A 17,682-nucleotide genomic window follows, 5' to 3' on the forward strand; every position below is an offset into this window, starting at 1 on the left:
GGTCCACATTGCACCTTATAATGATGGAATAAAAATATGGGCAAACAATGTGTGAATCATGACCTGTTCTTGAATAAGGGAATAGAAATTATAAGGAAAAAATATCAAACTCAAAGCAAAAGACAGATTAAGATCAACTAAGAAAACTTTACGTATAGTTGGTTGTAGAGCATAGCAGAAAAGGTGTTTGTTTTTTCTTTTATTGAAACAGTTTACTGATAATGACAGGTGGTCGTCACAAAACCGTGATGTTGAATAAAAAAAAATCATTGGCTAAAAATTCATATGCCATACTTAACATTGAATAGCAATAGAATCCATGCTTCAGAGCAGACACTCAACTCACAAAGAAATCAGGCAAAATGCCTTCTGACTTCGATAAAAAATATTAAATCTTTTCTCCCACTCTATCCATCTTTACACGGTACATTTTTGTTCATTTTTTTTAATAATATAAAAACGCTTAATACTGATTGTGAAACACTGGAATTAATTTACAAACATAACAATAATAATTATAATATTAATAACAATAACAAACAATAATAACATTACAATTCTTTGAAACAAAAGATAAAATGGAAGAAGTCAGTCATAGTTGTTGCATTTTGGCCCGTGCGAACAATGTTTGGTGGGAGAAGTCCGAATGGCATTTACAATTACCTGACACAAAGTTACACACAAACACAGTATCAGGTCGTTGAGCCTTCCTCATCGCCTTTTGCAAAATTTTGGGCACATAAACAAAACTGCAGGCATGTGCCAAAAACACCAACCCATCCGACCAATCAATAATTGTCCTGACCATTTGTAAAGCTTGACTGGCCAATCACGGCTCTCAAAGAGTGACCAACTTCTTATCACACACACACATCTGATGTTTCAGCATTTAGAAGAAGGGAAAAATCTTCCAGGTGATAAGAACTTGTATCCATTCCCAGAGGGTAGTCGAATTGAACGAGCACCAGGACTACTGCTTGTAGAAATGGTGGGCGATGGAGCCCCTTTCTTGGGACTGGAGCAGTGATGTCCATTGGAGTTCTTACCACCCCTCTCCATTGACTGCAGCCCCAGCTCTCGCAGCTCCAGGCTGTCTTGAGTATCATTGGGGGAGCAATGTCGTGGAGACAGGTTAAGAAGGCTCAGTACATCCCTACTGGCAGATGCCAGAGGACCAGGGGCACTGTGAACAGCTCTGACGGGGCCGAGATGTTGATGACCTGTAGCGTTTGCCCAGAAGGTTTTTAGATTGTGAATAGCCTGGACTTTTTCATCAATGACCCCTCTTCTTAATCGGTCAAGATCTGGCGCATCGGCCGAGGTGGCGGAGCCTGTAGAGGAATAGGATAGGGCAGGCGATGGTGCACTCCCAACTGGTGATTGGTGACCAGAGCTAGGAGACACATTACTGGGGGATCGTGATATGTGGCCACTGTATGGGGAACTTGGGTACTTCAATTTGAATTGTGCATGGCTGTCTGAATTTGGTGAAGGATGGCTGCCGTCTTTTTGTGAACACTCTGAGACAGCCGGACTGTTGTAGCCGGAGCTTATTTTTTGCAAAGAAGATGAGCGAGAGGGGGGTTTGGGTTTTGGGGAAGACTGAGGTCTGTCGCTAGTACTACTGTTAGGACGACTGAAAGCACTAGTTTCCGAGGAACGGAAGGCGCTGCTGCTCTGTGGTGAATTTCCTCTCGAATTTCCGCCATCCACTCTGGCTCGCTGAAGACTACCAACTGCTCGTAGGTGGCTGTGGGTCTCCTCTAAAATCTTCTGCGCCAGTTCCTGAGGATCGAGAGGGGGGCCTTTTTCCTCCTGAGACTTTACAGTACTGTCAGTCTCCGTACTGGATTGATCCGATTCACCTGTGTCTGAGGTGCTCACTTTGCCAACTTTCTGGAACGGTGAGTTTGGACTGGGAACCAGGCATGTCTTGACAGGAGAAGTGGGGGTGCTGACACTGCCTCTCGACGACACTGACACAGAGTAACCTCTGCCTGCTCCACTACTTGACCGAGAAACCACACCTCTTCCTCCTCTGAGGTGGCGCTGGCCGTGGCCTGGTGGCAGAGGCAAAGAGTCACAATGGCCCCCGAGCGGCTCGCTACTGATAATAGAGAAGCCCTCATATTCCTCCTCTTCTCCACGGGATCCTGACATTGCAGTCGTTGCTCCGTGAGGAGACGATCGACTCCGGGGCACGTGAGGGTGTTTGTGTGCCGCAAAGTGAGCCGAGACCCCACTGCGGTGCCGATGGCTGAGGAAGTCACAATCGGATTTGGAAGCAAAGCTCATGGAAGAGGCCACAGAGCTCAGGCTATAGACAGAGATGGCGTCTGATGCCTGATTGTCCAGGCAATGAGGAGTGAAGGGAAGGCTTGAATAGCTTGGAAGAGGGTTGGAAACGGACTGCGCTGAGGCCAAAGACTCAAGGGAAGATGAGCTGTCTAGACTTAAACGCTTTGGCAGTTCTGTGGAGTCTGAAAGAAATGATTGGTAAAAAAAATAAGACTGAAAAGATCAGAAAAGCAAACCAAACATGAATGAAAACCAAAACAATTGTATACATACCAAATAATGCCAGGAGGGACTGAAGAGCAAAGTGCAATGTGCGGCGATTGGCTAGTTTGCCTGTCTTCAGGACCACTTCTTCTTGGCCTACCTCACAAAGGTCAAAACCTGCATATACATTCAAAGACAATTAAATGTTGTCTTTTAGTTAGTGGATATGATGTGGGAAGCTACATGGAGGAACAAGGCGACTCACCAAGTGCTGCCAAAAACTCATGGCATCCTGGTAGCCTCCAAAGTTGCACACTAATGGACACCTGGATAGGCAGGAGTGAAAAATCCTGTTCTTTCTCACCAGTCTGGAGCTGGACTAGCACCTGGTGGAGCTGGAGAAAACAAGAAAAACATTATTAACAATGCTAATAATGTTAGTCTAATCCTATTGGTATTAGACACTGTTTTCTAGGATATGATTTTAGTACATTTATTGATATTTGAGCCACAAGCCATGGCAGAAAATGTGGATGAATACATCTAGTTTCATTTTAAATGTACTTAATTGTATGAATAAAATGCACACAATTATTAAAACTAATGTATTTGCAGGCACGTGTTCATCGATTTGTAGCAGGTATGAATAGGCTTTAAAGGTGAAAGACGGAAATGGTGGTACACGTGCGTTCTGGGCGGTTTTGTTTGGAGATTACAGCTGAAAACAGGGACACCTTTGTTAACCTGACGTAACTATTTAGGGAGTATGGTCACATGCCGTTGTCGTCACGCCACTTTTACATCCTACATCTTTATTGCATTTATAAAGAATGGGTATGATAGCATTAAGAATGTTGTTGACATTAGATTTCATACTTGCAGATTAACATGGTATAAATCATGCAGTTACAATGGTGGTGTTACAAATAGGTTTAGTAGATGCAGGGAGGGCTGGAATGGTTTGCAGTTAGGTGAAGGCACACTCACCATTGCCACCATATTTTTAACAGCCTTCAGATTGCACAATAGGGACAGGGGAGAGAGAATAGTATTTTCATTGCATGCACACAGGCCACCTCACAAGGGTTCAGATCAATAAAAAGGTACACAATGAACAAGCATCTGCAGTGCATCAACTAATATCCAGGAAAAATACTTTGGCACTCAATACCCTGATAGAGAATGTTACATTACTATAACTGTCCTGTTAAAATACAAATGCACGAGATAAAGATCTCTTAATTTACATTTATTCTGTTATTGAGGAGTTTGTTGTTTGTCCGCTTATTGCATCAAGTGGGTAGTCATTCACCGCATGGGAACATGTGCTCACGTCACGTTACGCAAAACATGCGGATAAAGATTATTTGCTGGCTTCACATGATTGGGTGTAACAAGAAGTCTTTAGATAAAACCAAGGCTTGAAGTAATTAGGCTTTCCCACCGCATTTCAAAAGAGATTAAAATGAAGCTTAAGGTGCCAGGGCAACAGATTGTATTCCGTTCTGACATCATATGGTTATACAAGGACAATATATCGTCTTAGAACTGCGTGATGTGCCCAGAAAAAATAATGTTTAATGTGGCCTTTGCATTAGATAGGTCCATACCCGATTGATGAGCTGCTCTCCTGCCTCTGAAGCTATGATGAGCTTGCACAAAGCCTGGAGGGCTTGCGGTGGCAGACCTGAGGGACGGAAGAAGTAGGTATTGTTAACATAGCAGATTCTTCAATTGGGAATAGTCAATAGTTTACCATTTTTGCATTTGCTGCTGATCTGAACTACACTACGAACAATAAAATCACTGTGTCTGTGTCCATGTCAGATGAAATTTTTGATACCATTGGTTTTGAACAGGAACTGAGGTACGGCCGAACATTTGTGTTAAAATTGTGTCCATAATAAGTATACATTTCAGTAATTTACAACAACAAAACACTTTGTTTTTCATCTTATTGTAGTCTGATACCAACTTTGTCTTTGGTACTCACCTAGAAGTGATTGTAAAGTGGTACTGCATTGTTGAAGCCTGTCTCCTGGGTCAGCAGTGGGAAAGAAAACTGCTGCAGGGATGCCAGTGCCCGCAGAGTCAAGGCGGAAGCCCACGGCAGTTAACAAGGACTGCCACCCAGGGACTCCCCCAACTTTATTCTCCACACTTTGTTGGGACGTGTACATCGAGTTACGTTGACCGTTTTGGATTCTTTGAAGGGACTTCTCCACCTGCAAACAGTGTAACAGAAGTATCAATAACATGCCTTTCCTTATGAATTCCATAACTACGTAAATCCATCTCTAACCAGGTGGAGTAAGACTCTCAGAGCATCGCGAGCGCGTTCCGGACACTGAAGAATCTCTGCTAAAGCTTGCCCAATCAAAGAAGAGGGGCTGTTCAGTTTCACATCAGTGCCAATCAACATGTATCCTGGACAGAAAATATAAGAGTAATAAGAGCACATTTGTCATTGAGATATTTAAATTATTTTTTTTATCCTTTTTATTGCCAGCACTAACCTGCCCAGTTGGAAGGATGTGAGAACTGCTTGCTGCTTTGTACAGTTTTCATAGCATCTGCCAGTGCAGCACTTGCCTTAGTTCCATTCAGGAGGGCAGTGTAGAAAGCATGGACAAAAACCTTAGAAGCTGCCATAGGGACCGGCCACAAAGACACAAGGACACACTGTGCCCCCGCAGCCAGGAAGGAACGTGTCAAGCCCACCACACCGTCGGCTGTCACCTTGCTGCTGGACTCCAGGTAGGAGCTAATCAAACAGAATCAGAAAGCAAGCTAGATTGAAAAACACCATTCTCATTGAACACAATGTACAATTTCCAGTAACTATGTTGCTTAACTGTTCAATTTTTTCAAATAAAAACAATATTGTGATCATTATCCCTACTGTACTGTATGTGAAACACCTACCCAAGCACCACCAGCTTAATAGGCAGCCTAAGGTCCAGGATATCGGCAGCTGTCAAGAGAAATTCTTGTAATGGTGGACTATCGCACATACTGTCCATATCACTGCCGTCATCTTGCATGTGGTGAGATTCTGGGTTGGTGTAGCCGCTCCCAACTGAACCCTTCCTGCCTCGACTGCTGTTTCCTCTTCTTCGACCTGTACCTCTACCTATTGTTCCCCCACCTACGTTAGTGGTTGCTGCACCAGGCATACTTTCTGGGTTAGGACTAAGCACCAGTGCGGCCAATTTCCATGAAATGTGAGTAGCAAAATGAGCACATTCTGCTTGTGTCAGGGCACTCATCACCCTCTCTTTTGTCGCTGCTGTCCCAGATAGTGGTTGGCATCCCAATAGCTCCGCTACCATCAGAGCCTCTTCTTCGGCAGAGGGCATTGGTCCCCAAAGCCAGCGGTCCATCACCGGTGAAGGCAGTTTAGGATTTCCCACCACTGCTGCCATTGACACCCCACCACAGGGAACTGGTCCAGGCCGCCGGGGATGGAACTAAAGATTTGACAATACAAAAATGAATTAATTAAATACATTTAAGACAATGACCTGATTAGTCATCAATGATGACACAATGGCTTTTCAATGAGGAGCATTTGAATAAAAAATCCAACCTTTGCACAGGATCCAAGGCCTTGGATGGATGGAACAGCAATGAGGCTAAAACGCTCGTATAGATACTCATTGGATGAACTTCCTTTCAGTAGAGCAAACGGTATTAGATAAAGTTCTCCTTCCAGAACTATGACGAGTTGTCTGTGTCTGCCCACTGGACCACTGGAGTGCATCAAGCCCTGTAGGACAAAAAATAAGTGTGTACATGCACGGTTAGAGGAAAAAAAATACAACTTATGTGTGTTGCTTGATCTTTCACGCAGAATTCTAGGAAGAGGGTAGTAACACTTACCCCCTCCATAGGTGCAATGAGCAAATCATAAAGTGCTCTGAGAGGAGGCTTCCCGAGATTGCTGGTGCGATGAGGCAAGGAAGAACAACCGTCTTTGGCAGGAGACATGGTATTACTGAACAGGCTGGTCATGCTCTGGCAGCTTCTACAAGTGTAACATATCACATTGTAAATTACACATTCCTGCTGTGTATTCAATTACGTTAAGGAACTTTATTATGTTCATATATCAACCTAGGTCAAATGTTTTTTTCATACACCTAGTAATTTTCACTATTTGAAGACATATTATTCCCTAAAGCACCAACAATGTCTTTAATGTGCACCAAATATTCAGTTTTTCAAGGAAAAAAGAACAATAAAGTCCAATATTTTACCATTGCTATTCTCATATAATACCAATTGACACAAGCTTTGTCATGAATGCCATGTAGAAATGTTACTACTACATTTTCTGGTGATTACAATGTTTTGATTGAATGTGAAGTGATGACGAGAATGATTTACAAGAATATTCAAACTCCACAAGGTGGCAGGATAGAGCTGTAATAGTCAGCAACTCTGCTCTTGTTACATTCCAATAGTGGAGCTTTGTTGGGGAAACATTAAGAGGAAAAACTCAACTGTGCTCACATATGTTCATGTAAAATATCATCCAAAGCCACAACAGCATTGGTCAACCAAAAGATTTGTTTACTTTGCCTCCCTGTGTCATCAAAAAGACGTAACACGTTGAGAACTTGCTAATGATGGCCAGAGTATAAAGCCTTTGCCACAGAAAGAGTAGAGGGCCAAGTTTTATTGCCACACTGGTCACAAGCATCCATCTGCTCTTTCTTTTAGGTCCAGCCAAAAAGCATCTCCCTAATGGGAGCCCACTAGTTTCCCCTCAACTAAAGCGCTTCAAATCATTCACTGCCTCAGTATAGTACTTTTTAAAAAGAAGCAAAATGTCCCTTTCTGTCTGTCTCTTTCTTAGAACTTGGCAAGCGCCTCAATGGAAAGCAAACAATCATTTGTTAGTCTGACAGGATGGAGGAATTCGAAGGGAGGAAATGGATAATCTGAGACAAGATGTGTGTCAAGTGTAGAGGGGAAACATTGAAGAGAAAAGACAGAGCATGCTGAAGAAGGATTTTTTTTAACTTGTGTGGGTGCCTAATTTGAGCAAAAAATGTTTAACAAACCTTTTGAATGTTTTAGTCTAAGGTTTATGTTGAAGGTCTTAAATAAACAACACTTATTTATAGCATTCCTTAACTGTTTTGTTTCAGTGGTTATTATTTTTGCAATTAATTTCACATTTTACATTTGTGGAAATGTTGAAAATAGCCATTGATGCTTGATAGTCTTATTTTTAAGTGGTTCAATAAGTGTCAACAAAGTGTACATATTTAAACTTGAACTGGATTTGGCACAAGGACACTTTCCCCTTCCTCTTGTATAAATAATAGTGTTGATCGTGAGGGTTAAACATAATAATTTCAAGGGCTTTACTGAAATACATTAATATTTCTCTTAATTATGGGTTGATTTTATCACTCCTTAATACCATTTTAACAATAAATGCAGTGCACATGCAGTTTATCATAATGACCGGAAGTTTTCTTTGTCTTCTCCAGCTGTAATATTGTGATCCACATTAGTCTCCACAGCCTCGGGAATTTTATATTTCCTGGCTTTTTTTTTGAAGCCCACAAGAATGAGTGGATTATTACCGGGAGCCCATTAAAGGGGCTTAATGAGCACCAAGACTCAATTAAAGATGGAATTATCCTCTCATCAAAGAGAGGCTCAATAGAGGTCGTGTAAAGGGAAATATGACCCAGTCTCACACACATTTATTCAGGTCCATAATGTATTGGATGGAGTACATATCTAGTCAGTGCCATAGTGATGAAATGACTGTTTTTTTGCAGCAAGTTCAATATATATGCACACATAGGCCCATCCCATCAAAACACACAGATGATAGAGGATTTAGGGGCTTGGCTCCAAGTCTATTTGATAAAAAGCATTCACATGCTGCTTCTACACAGATTGGACAATAGAAAAGAACTCCTTTCCCAGATGAACTAGAGAATTGCTAGCTAAAAAGGAGCTTTTCTATTTCTCTAGTCAATTGAACTCAATTTTATCTTCTCTTTATATGCACACAGGTGTTTGGATCATTTACAAGCATTCTCCTACCTGTTGAAAAGGTTGTTTCTGGACACCATGCGCAAGAAGCCTGTAGGATCAGTGACAGAGTTAAGCTTGTTGTTTAACTCCTCGAATTGTTGATCCAACAAATCTCCAGCCTCACTCTCGGTTTCGCTGTTAGAACACCCTCTAAAAAAAGGACAAAGAGACATTAGACAGACTCTGTTATTGCAGGATTGGCAACTCCAGCTAAGTAGATGGTATAAAGACTTGCATTGTTCCCCCTTTGGAAAAATAAAGTCAAACTAGTCTTATATACCCAAAATACACACAATTCAACCCACACATAGATGGCCTAATTTCACTTGGCTCGATCAAAAAAAAAATCCTGGCAGAGTGTAATCCTTTCATTACAATGCTGATGATGTTGATCCAGCCATTGAGTCAACCACCCCCACCTGCTGTCTGTCTCTTTATTAAGTCTTTATCCGAGGGTATTCTGCAATATCACTGACTCCTACTGCAGTTGTTAAATAAATTAGCATGAAACATGACATGAACAACCTTCTTTTTACTGCAAAAGATGTGACAACATAATTTTCAAGGGCATATAATCTGAAGAGAAGTTAATGGTATAACATTTATGGTATTTATATACAAGCATTGACCATGAGGGCGGAAGTCTAGCAGATTTGAATGTCTTTTCTGGCCATGTATGGGCATTTTGTGTTTATGTCCATGGATAACAAAGGAAAGTACACATTCAATTGGCTTGAACTCATTGGGCATCCCTCTGGTTCTATCCTCGGTTATCCATTTGCCGAATAACCGCTTCAAAGCCTTTACTGCTGTACCATCTTCTCATTTGGGGAATTATTTTCCATTTTAAATGTGTCAGCTTAACAGCTGTGTGGAACTGTTAAGAGGCTGGCCAAAGAAAAGCCATTATTTTATCTCATTGGAAAGATAGTTTCCTTCCAAAAGTAGGAGTAGAGACTTGTAATCACAGTGAGCAATTGGGTGGAATAACACATTTTTTTTACACTTGAACGAACTAGGTGGAGAAAATTCTCTTTTGGATTTTGTAGGGTTTTTTTCCATCATTCCATTTTTATGTGACAAAATCTGTCAACTACTTTACAATAAGCTCACCTGCTGTAATAGGATTCAACCCCGAGGGCCTCCCGTGCACTGGCGATGTGCTGCTCCAATGACGAGGTACTGACCACCGCGCCTCCACTGAGACTTCCACCTTCCTGGAAGTCTGATCCTACTTCTGATATTCCTTCACCCAAATACACCTCATGGAACTTTAGAATGCCTATAAAGACAAAAAAACAAGCACATTGACAACAACAACAAAAATCAACGCGTTTAAACTATTTGGATATGAAATTTGAACAGAGAATTGTAGCTTTTTTTATTGAATGCACATTAGACAACCACATACATGCTTGTGTGCCAGCTGGTTACCAAGGAACGCCAGATAGCGACAGACATGTAATTAACAAGCAAGGCTCTATGCTTGGGGCAATATTAAATGACTTAATGATCACTATTGTCCCTGAAGTGTTGCCTTCATTCATATCAATAATGCTGAGGGTGTCAAGTTCATTGTGTTGCCTTTGAGCTGCATTTGATTAAATGATAGAACTTGGTAGGATGGAACATGGGTCATGCCTTTTATTTCCCCTTTTTTACACAAAGGATCACTAGCTATGAGATCAGTATGGCAATTGTGTGACATGTTCTAATTAAGCTCAAGGAAAATTGAGTTCTCTTAAGACATTGAAATTTCACGACTCATAAAAAGATCAGACATCTTAGTTCCACTCAATACCAGACTTGGTGTGACCCAGAAAGAGATAAGAATGCAAAGCACAAAAGTGTTCATAAAATCAAGGAAAATAAGAAAAATCAGCAAGAGGATAGAAAAACAAAGAGTTATTAAGAACAGTTTCCATGTGTGACAGAGATGTTTTCAATGTGTTGAAGTTTTGTGAGGTGGGAAGATATTGCCAGAGTTGTTGGCTCTGTCGTTAACAATTAGTATGGTTCACAGGCAAAAGCCTTGTGGGTTGCTGAGGCAAATCCCATCAGCAAAGTGGCAGGTGGTGTAGCAGCATGGTGTGAAAACTGGACTTCATGACCCCATGGGGCAAAATAACACTTAGAAGTTGGAAAGTGCAAGCAAACAACTTTGTTTCCAACTTCTTTTTTTTTTTACTGGGGATTAAGTGCTACTAAAATAGGGTGTTGAGTTGGAAAAGTGTCATTACAGAAATAAACCACGTATAAGTCACTTCTTACCTGCTCCTGGGGCAAGTAGCCAGCTATACAGGTAACCAGCAGCCATGGAAAAGTAAAGTACCAAGGATCTCTGGCTGTTAACTGTGTCCAAAATGTGCTCCACTGTTACTGGAGTGTAAGGGTCTGAGTCATGTTGGCCTGTCTGCCTTTCAACTAAAAGGTCAGCGAAAGCTCGGGTACGTCCCCGCTCTGCCACTGCCAGTGCCTCATCATGATGTCCTGTGGAGTTCAAACATTGTTGCAAAAAACCCATAACAGTCTTGAAGTAATAGACAACACATTGATAGTGTGCATCCCAATGTTGTTTAATATATAATAAATAGCCACTATTTCTTACCTAGGCTCACAAGCACCCGTTGGAGAGCCTGGTAGCAGGAAGTTTGCAGGTCAAACAGGGAAAGTTTGTAGTCTGTGCTGTGCTGCGCTTCATGTCTGATGGCTTCGAATAGTGTAGATGCTCTGTAAAGCTGCAACAATGAAAGCAGTTTAGTTAATTTAAATACTGTTCAGATATCAGTTTTGTAATTACTTAAGCTATCACATCACAATGGCTTTGAATAATAACCTGAATGTAATATTCACACTGAGGAATTTATACAAGTTTCAACCGAGTTGCACACCTTAGACTTCATTGTCATTTGATATATGATATAACAAGCATATAAAATGATGGTCAATCATTTATAATTATATCGTATAACTGCATAAGAATGGTTTTGAATCGTTTAGAGTTAATTTCGCTTAATCTTCTAATTAGGCAAGGCATTTTGGGTATTGCAATGCTGCCAAAGTAATCATTGGATTGCCAATCCCTGATGAGATTCAGTTTCCACATTTACCTGGATCTGTATTGAGGAAAAAAAGGATTTCTACCGCTAGGTGGGAGCATCACACCTACACGACCCAACATGTTCTCCAGCTGTCTAAATAGGAGGGCCACTTGAATTTGTTAATGATTTAGAATGCAATTCAAGTAAATGTTTCTTGAGTTTTATTTAAATTGATATAATAAAGGGCAAAATATCTGTCTGCTTTATAGTGCTGATTTGATTACATTATTTATTGTCATATGTTATATTTAGAAAAGGAGTTGGCAGGTATAGCAGTGGGTAATGTTGCACTTTGCCGAAGAGAGCTGGTGTTTAGGTGTTTGGATTCATTGAAGCCTTTATTGATTTCCTATTCCAACACGAATGGTCGTGCTGTAGGAGGAGTGAAAGTGCTACTGAGCCACTGACCAGTCGTTCCGGCCAACACAAAGGCTGAAGCACTCTGTTCACACTGCTTGATCACCGTCACACACAGTAAACAACAGCAGTAAATAAATGGTTACAGCTCAAGGTGAAATGATTTGTTCGAACACAGTGTTTTTGATTTGAGGGGAGAGAGAGTAAGTCAGGCAGGTTCTCATTGGTACACACGCATCGATGGTACCTCATTGGGAATATCCCAAGGTCACGCACCAAAGTCTTTCAGAGTCAGTGTGTACAGATCAGTAGAGATTCTGTTAGCTTTGCTGCATTAGTGCAAGGAGAAGTTGTGAGTCTCTGCTGATAGGGTTGTGGGTTGATTACTTTAGTGTTAGAGTTCAATTTTCTATATGTTTTGGCAGACCACCTTCGAAGAAAAAGAAACCTAAAGCATCTTGGCTGAGTAACAGGTTCACATATGTTGTGTCTTTGGTGACCTGTTGGGCTGCGGTTCAGACAACAGGGACACAAATTCAAAATGTCACCAACTCGAAGGTGGCTTTTATCTGACATGTTAAGTAAATGTCACTGTCATACGGAATCAGTGAAGCGAGTTGGGTGAACACACTCTACTAGTCATTTCTGTAAAGTTACTCCTCTTCTTGGGAAGTGATGTTCTCTGACAATTTACATCAACAGTAAACAAAATGTCTAAACTGCAGAAAAGCACTCAAATTTAAGTAGGCGTTGATCTATTGACAGTAGTAGTGTTGTACCAATTAAATATAATACAGGATAACCTCTGTTTTATCATGAACAACAGGTTCATATTAATTATTGCAGTGTATTAAAAATGTAAGGCCAAATGCTTTCATTTGCCAGGTGCGCTTTGTGAATATTAATTGTAAGAGGGTCATGGAATTTACTAAGGGTTGCAAATTTCAAGAATGTACATTGAATGTTGATTTGAGAACAATTAACATGTAAATTTGATTTTAAAAAAAGAAGATCAATGCTGATGTATATACTGTACGCACATAAAGCAGAATTAATTCTTTATAATGATTTCAATCAGCATTAGGCTCTTACAGATCTTTTTCTTTGCAAAAAGATGGAACTGGTTTTAATGTGAGGTAACCTAAAAAAACAGGTTAACCACACCTCATGGATATATATGGGACAAAAAAGAAATTGGTGTGTGGACAGACTGCAGCAAGAAATGTTAAGGGGATATTACATGGCTGGCAGGTGAGCAGTGGGTAGAACAGGGAAGTGTTTTTGATGTGTGATCTGGAGGTTTGGGACTGCAACAATACACACAGACAAAAAAGAAAAAACAACAACTAATCTTCAGACAGCTTTTGCCGAGATGACGAGATTTACCCACTCAACGCCCTCAACAGTACATTACCAGTAAACACGTTCTATCTGTAAAGCAGCCGATGTTTGTTCTAAACTTTGGATTCTCTACCCAGAACGGGGGCAGAACTGAGAACGTCAAATGTACTATTTCAATATGTTTGACTTTGTCACATTTGGTGTGGTTGATAAATACCATGCTCCAGAAAGTTTGCAATTCACATTGAGGGTAAATGAAAGAAAATAGTGTACTCGTTAATTTTATTCACCTGATGTTGGGCTTCTTCCAGATTCCCACTGGCCCACAGAGACAGCCCCAGACGATGGCGGATCTTTGCTTCCTCTTCACGCCGAGCCAACTGTTCTGCGAGCCTCAAGCCTGCCAGAAAGAGGAAGAAGCGTGAGAGGATGAGCGACAGAGGAGGTAGAGTACAAAATTATTCAGAACAGGCGGACTCGTTCGGAGGAACAGATGTAAGTGTGGCGTGGCGCTGATGTTATGCCCGTGATCAGGTTTAAATATTTAGCCTCAGTTCTAAGATGCATCTCACACTGGGACTCCCATTTCCAAAGACACACAGTCAACGGCTGGCAGGCTGTTGTGGCCAATCAATGCTGTCTGTCAACTGACTGAGCAAACACACACCTAATGCTTGCACAACAAGGCACATCATTTCAAGATCAAGTCTACACATGCTTTACCAATAATCAATCTCTAATAATAGACCTTGAACAAAATATTATCTACTTTAAAAAAGTGTAAAAGGGGTTTAGAAGAAAAAAAATCTTTTCCCCAGTCCAAATGACGAATTACGTATATTTCCGACAAATGATCTAATTTGACCAATCTCCAAGACCCATTTTGTACTCTGACAATGGACTCAAGTAGATAGTCAGTTTCATGACACCTCTGAAGCTCTCCACTCTTTTACCTGACTAACTGAAGTCAAGATATGCCTGTGAATTGGACAGCTAAAGGTTGTCAAAACGGTACCGTTTCATCAATGAAAGAACCAAGCCGGAATGTCTTACTTGCAAGAATACTTTTGCTGAAATGTTTCAGAAATTTAAATGGAAATCAATCATTGGAACAAAATGGCATACATGAAAGATGACAGTGATCATCAAGGCTTTGAATTATATTTGATTTGTTTGAATCGTTCAATCAGTCCATTCATCTATCCAAAAGTATAGCGTATTGTTAACTTTAAATAAATTACCGTGATCACATCAGCTAGAAGTTTATAATAAAACCACTCTTTACAAAAACAAGCAGAAATTACTTCAAAAAGAACATAAAAGCCATTTTAAGTACAGATTGTCTCGGCCATGTGATAAAACTGCATGAAAATAATGACATAATAATAGTTCATCCTCTTGTAAATCCTGGAGAAATATTAAACTTACTAATAACCACGAATTACCCTCTATTGGGAAGTGGCACTGTTAATATTATATTGATATTTTCTGAACCTGTATAACGCCAATGGCTGTCAGTGTACTTGTAAAATTAAGTGCGTGCACAGTGTGCAAGGTGATATACAATAACTAGCTAAGGCAGAGTACCTGCAAAGCTGCATTTTGCCTTTCAATTCCATTCCCTCAAGCAGTGATGTGTAAGTCACATCCTTGCATGTGTCCTTAGCCCGCCTGCCGGGTACTTGGTTCAGCCCAATTACTGACAAGAAAATGCTCTACAACTGAGAAGAGCGACAAGAGGGGGGAAGGAGCATTTAACAAATAAAAAGACCAGCCACTAGAGCACACATCACCCACAAGATTTCAAACTCACTGGAAAAAGTCAACATAGTCCAATGAACTTGTCCTTATTTACTACTTTATCATTTACATGTGCATTCTCTATAGTACTTGCTTACGAGAGGCTCAGAGTCTAGACTTTCGGTCAGAGCCAGTAGAAAATGGGCCAAACTAAGCTCGTTTTGCTATATTTTCCCGGCAATACTGGAAAACGGTCTGTGGCCGAAGAAGATAAGCCAAGAACAGAGAGCATGACCTGAGCTATCCCACAAACCTCACTAACAGACCACGGAGACTTCATGGCTCCTCTACGGCCATCCAAGCCAGGCTTTGAAGAATGACACAGTCCATCAACAATCCCCCCCCCCCCCCACCCATGTATCTTTCCACACACCCTCCCTCTGTCGCATGCACGCCCACCCTCTCTCCCCTGTGCATCAACTGTGCTCATCTTTCCATCTAGCGCCACTGCTTGTTTTTCATCTCTGTACCTCCCCTCTACCTGTTTCATCTCGAGTGTGGCGGCAGTGCTCACAGGGCCTCGGCACTGTTAGGGCTCATTAGGCGCTGGAACAAGAGAAAGGAAACAGATCTAAATTATCCTCTTCATTCTCTGACAACCTCACCCCTCATTCATCCCAACTGTAGAGCTGAGCCTTTCATCTGCCTAGAAACACACACACACATGTACACACAAAACTGTTCCCTCTCGGAGCTTTTGCCTTTTAGTTTTTTTTCATGATCAAGCCGGAATGTCAACCAACTCTGTTTTCTTTTTTCTCCATTTGACAGTGAAATAATACATGCGAATTATGACTCATGACCACCTCTCTGCCTGTCCGACATGGAGTGTCTTTTCTTTTACTCCTACTCTTTCTACAACTTCCCAAAGCTCGTGTTCCTTCAGTTCTCGTTCTCTGTATCACTCAGTGTGTATCACTGTCACCAAGCGTGCCTTCGGTGCACCCCGCAGGCACAGTCACGGAGCAATGGCTGACACCAAGATGTGGCTGGCTACCCCCATAGAGAAACCCACTGAAAATGTTAACGGTACTTTGACAGACAGATGGGAGAATCAGTGAAGCCCCAAATCAAATATCTCTGCTTTTACGCACAGCTTTAATGTGCAGGCTGATATTGCCTACACATTTATCCTGAAAAAGGCTTCGTATCTCACATTTAACAAATCGGTATGAAGTCACAATCAAAAGGATTCAATATTCCACTCTGGCGGCCTGGAGTGGTTAATACGTCGGCCTCACAGTTCTGGGATCGAGGGTTCGACTCCACATCAGTACTCACTGTGTGGAGTTTGCATGTTCTCACCGGGATTGCGTGGGTTTTCTCCAGGTACTCCGGTTTCCTCCCACACCCCTAAAAATTGCATTGTAGGCAGGGGTTGAACACTAAATGGTTGGTATGAGTGCGAGAGTGTATGGTTGTCTAATTATGCTCTAAATGTTATTAAAAAGGGCCATACTATAGTTCATATATTCTTAAAAACAAAGAACCAGGTTTTCAAAGTAGTTGGACAATTCTTCAATACTAAGGAAAGTGTTATAAAGTTTCAGGCTCAAAATTACATGTTCCTCTTTTGCCGGGTTGAAATCATTTGTCACTGTCGAAATCACACCAGATGCTGGCAATGACACTGTTATGCATCTTATGCTGTGTCACGGAATGAATTTTTTTTGGATGGATTCCACGAAAAAAAGCAAAGGCACCCTAAAGCGAAATCTTCTGTTCTTTCTAATGCCAACTGTTTTGTGATATGTCTGTGCCGAGAGATTTGGAAAGACCTGAGGGCGAATTTTAACTGATTAATTAATGGCTTTATAGTTACCGCATGCCTCAAATCTGCTATTTAAGGCATATAATATCAGATGATGGTTTGTAACAATGAATCAATATAAAAACACTCAAGTAAGAGTATACAAAGAAGAGGACAGCAGAAGCAGAGAATGGAGACAGAATGGGTGTCTTTGTTTTCAATAATGTTCAATAAGAACAGTCTGCAGCGGGACTATGGTGTTCCTAAGACCTAGATAATAAAAACAATTGCTTAAGGATGGCAGATAGAAGAGATGGATTCTGGTCTCCCTGCATTCACTTCCTGCAGGGTGAGCTATGACTCAGTCCACATAGGAGGTGCAATTTTCTAGGATTCAAACAGGGTTTAGGCCATAAAACAGTCGGTGTGCTAGAGCAAGACGTCGGTTAATGGTCATCTGCAAACCTAGTGGAGTGGATATTTAACACACATAAATGGGGGACTACAACCTATCACATCTGCACTCACTGAGATAATCAATTTCTGAGAGGCCAAGCTGTTTTTTCCCCCATTATAATCTGACACCTGAGATGTGTCACTGTGTGAAAAGATGTTTTTGGGGGGAAAAAACCTGCGGAAGTAGATACAGAGGCGGTAGAACAGTAGTTGGCAAATAGGGAAAAGGCTTTGGTATCCTCATAGGTTTGCACTGACATAAATACCGAAATACCTATACAACAAGAGAGAGGCAGATACATAAAACAGCCT

General features: G+C 41.2%; 1 protein-coding gene across 3 annotated transcripts in view; it reads right to left on the bottom strand.

Moving 5' to 3' along the window:
* Nucleotides 1-186: 186 nt before the first annotated feature.
* The window catches only part of LOC144215659 (tetratricopeptide repeat protein 28-like), a 131,519-nt gene continuing 114,023 nt past the window's right edge, over nt 187-17,682 (bottom strand). For 2 of the 3 annotated variants that reach the window (XM_077744728.1, XM_077744730.1), the window contains 16 exons: nt 13,655-13,764; nt 11,174-11,303; nt 10,837-11,055; nt 9,679-9,847; nt 8,575-8,715; nt 6,385-6,529; nt 6,092-6,271; nt 5,428-5,972; nt 5,019-5,266; nt 4,805-4,929; nt 4,496-4,727; nt 4,113-4,189; nt 3,490-3,513; nt 2,768-2,897; nt 2,572-2,679; nt 187-2,480 (listed from right to left, as the gene is read on the bottom strand). In XM_077744728.1, the coding sequence (XP_077600854.1) occupies nt 883-2,480; nt 2,572-2,679; nt 2,768-2,897; nt 3,490-3,513; nt 4,113-4,189; nt 4,496-4,727; nt 4,805-4,929; nt 5,019-5,266; nt 5,428-5,972; nt 6,092-6,271; nt 6,385-6,529; nt 8,575-8,715; nt 9,679-9,847; nt 10,837-11,055; nt 11,174-11,303; nt 13,655-13,764 (4,181 nt within the window). In that variant the 3' untranslated portion in view covers nt 187-882. The remainder of the gene's footprint in view (nt 2,481-2,571; nt 2,680-2,767; nt 2,898-3,489; nt 3,514-4,112; nt 4,190-4,495; nt 4,728-4,804; nt 4,930-5,018; nt 5,267-5,427; nt 5,973-6,091; nt 6,272-6,384; nt 6,530-8,574; nt 8,716-9,678; nt 9,848-10,836; nt 11,056-11,173; nt 11,304-13,654; nt 13,765-17,682) is intronic. The other variant, XM_077744729.1, reaches the window with a different exon arrangement.

Source organism: Stigmatopora nigra, chromosome 22, assembly GCF_051989575.1.
Source record: "Stigmatopora nigra isolate UIUO_SnigA chromosome 22, RoL_Snig_1.1, whole genome shotgun sequence".
In the NCBI taxonomy this organism is placed as follows: domain Eukaryota; kingdom Metazoa; phylum Chordata; class Actinopteri; order Syngnathiformes; family Syngnathidae; genus Stigmatopora; species Stigmatopora nigra.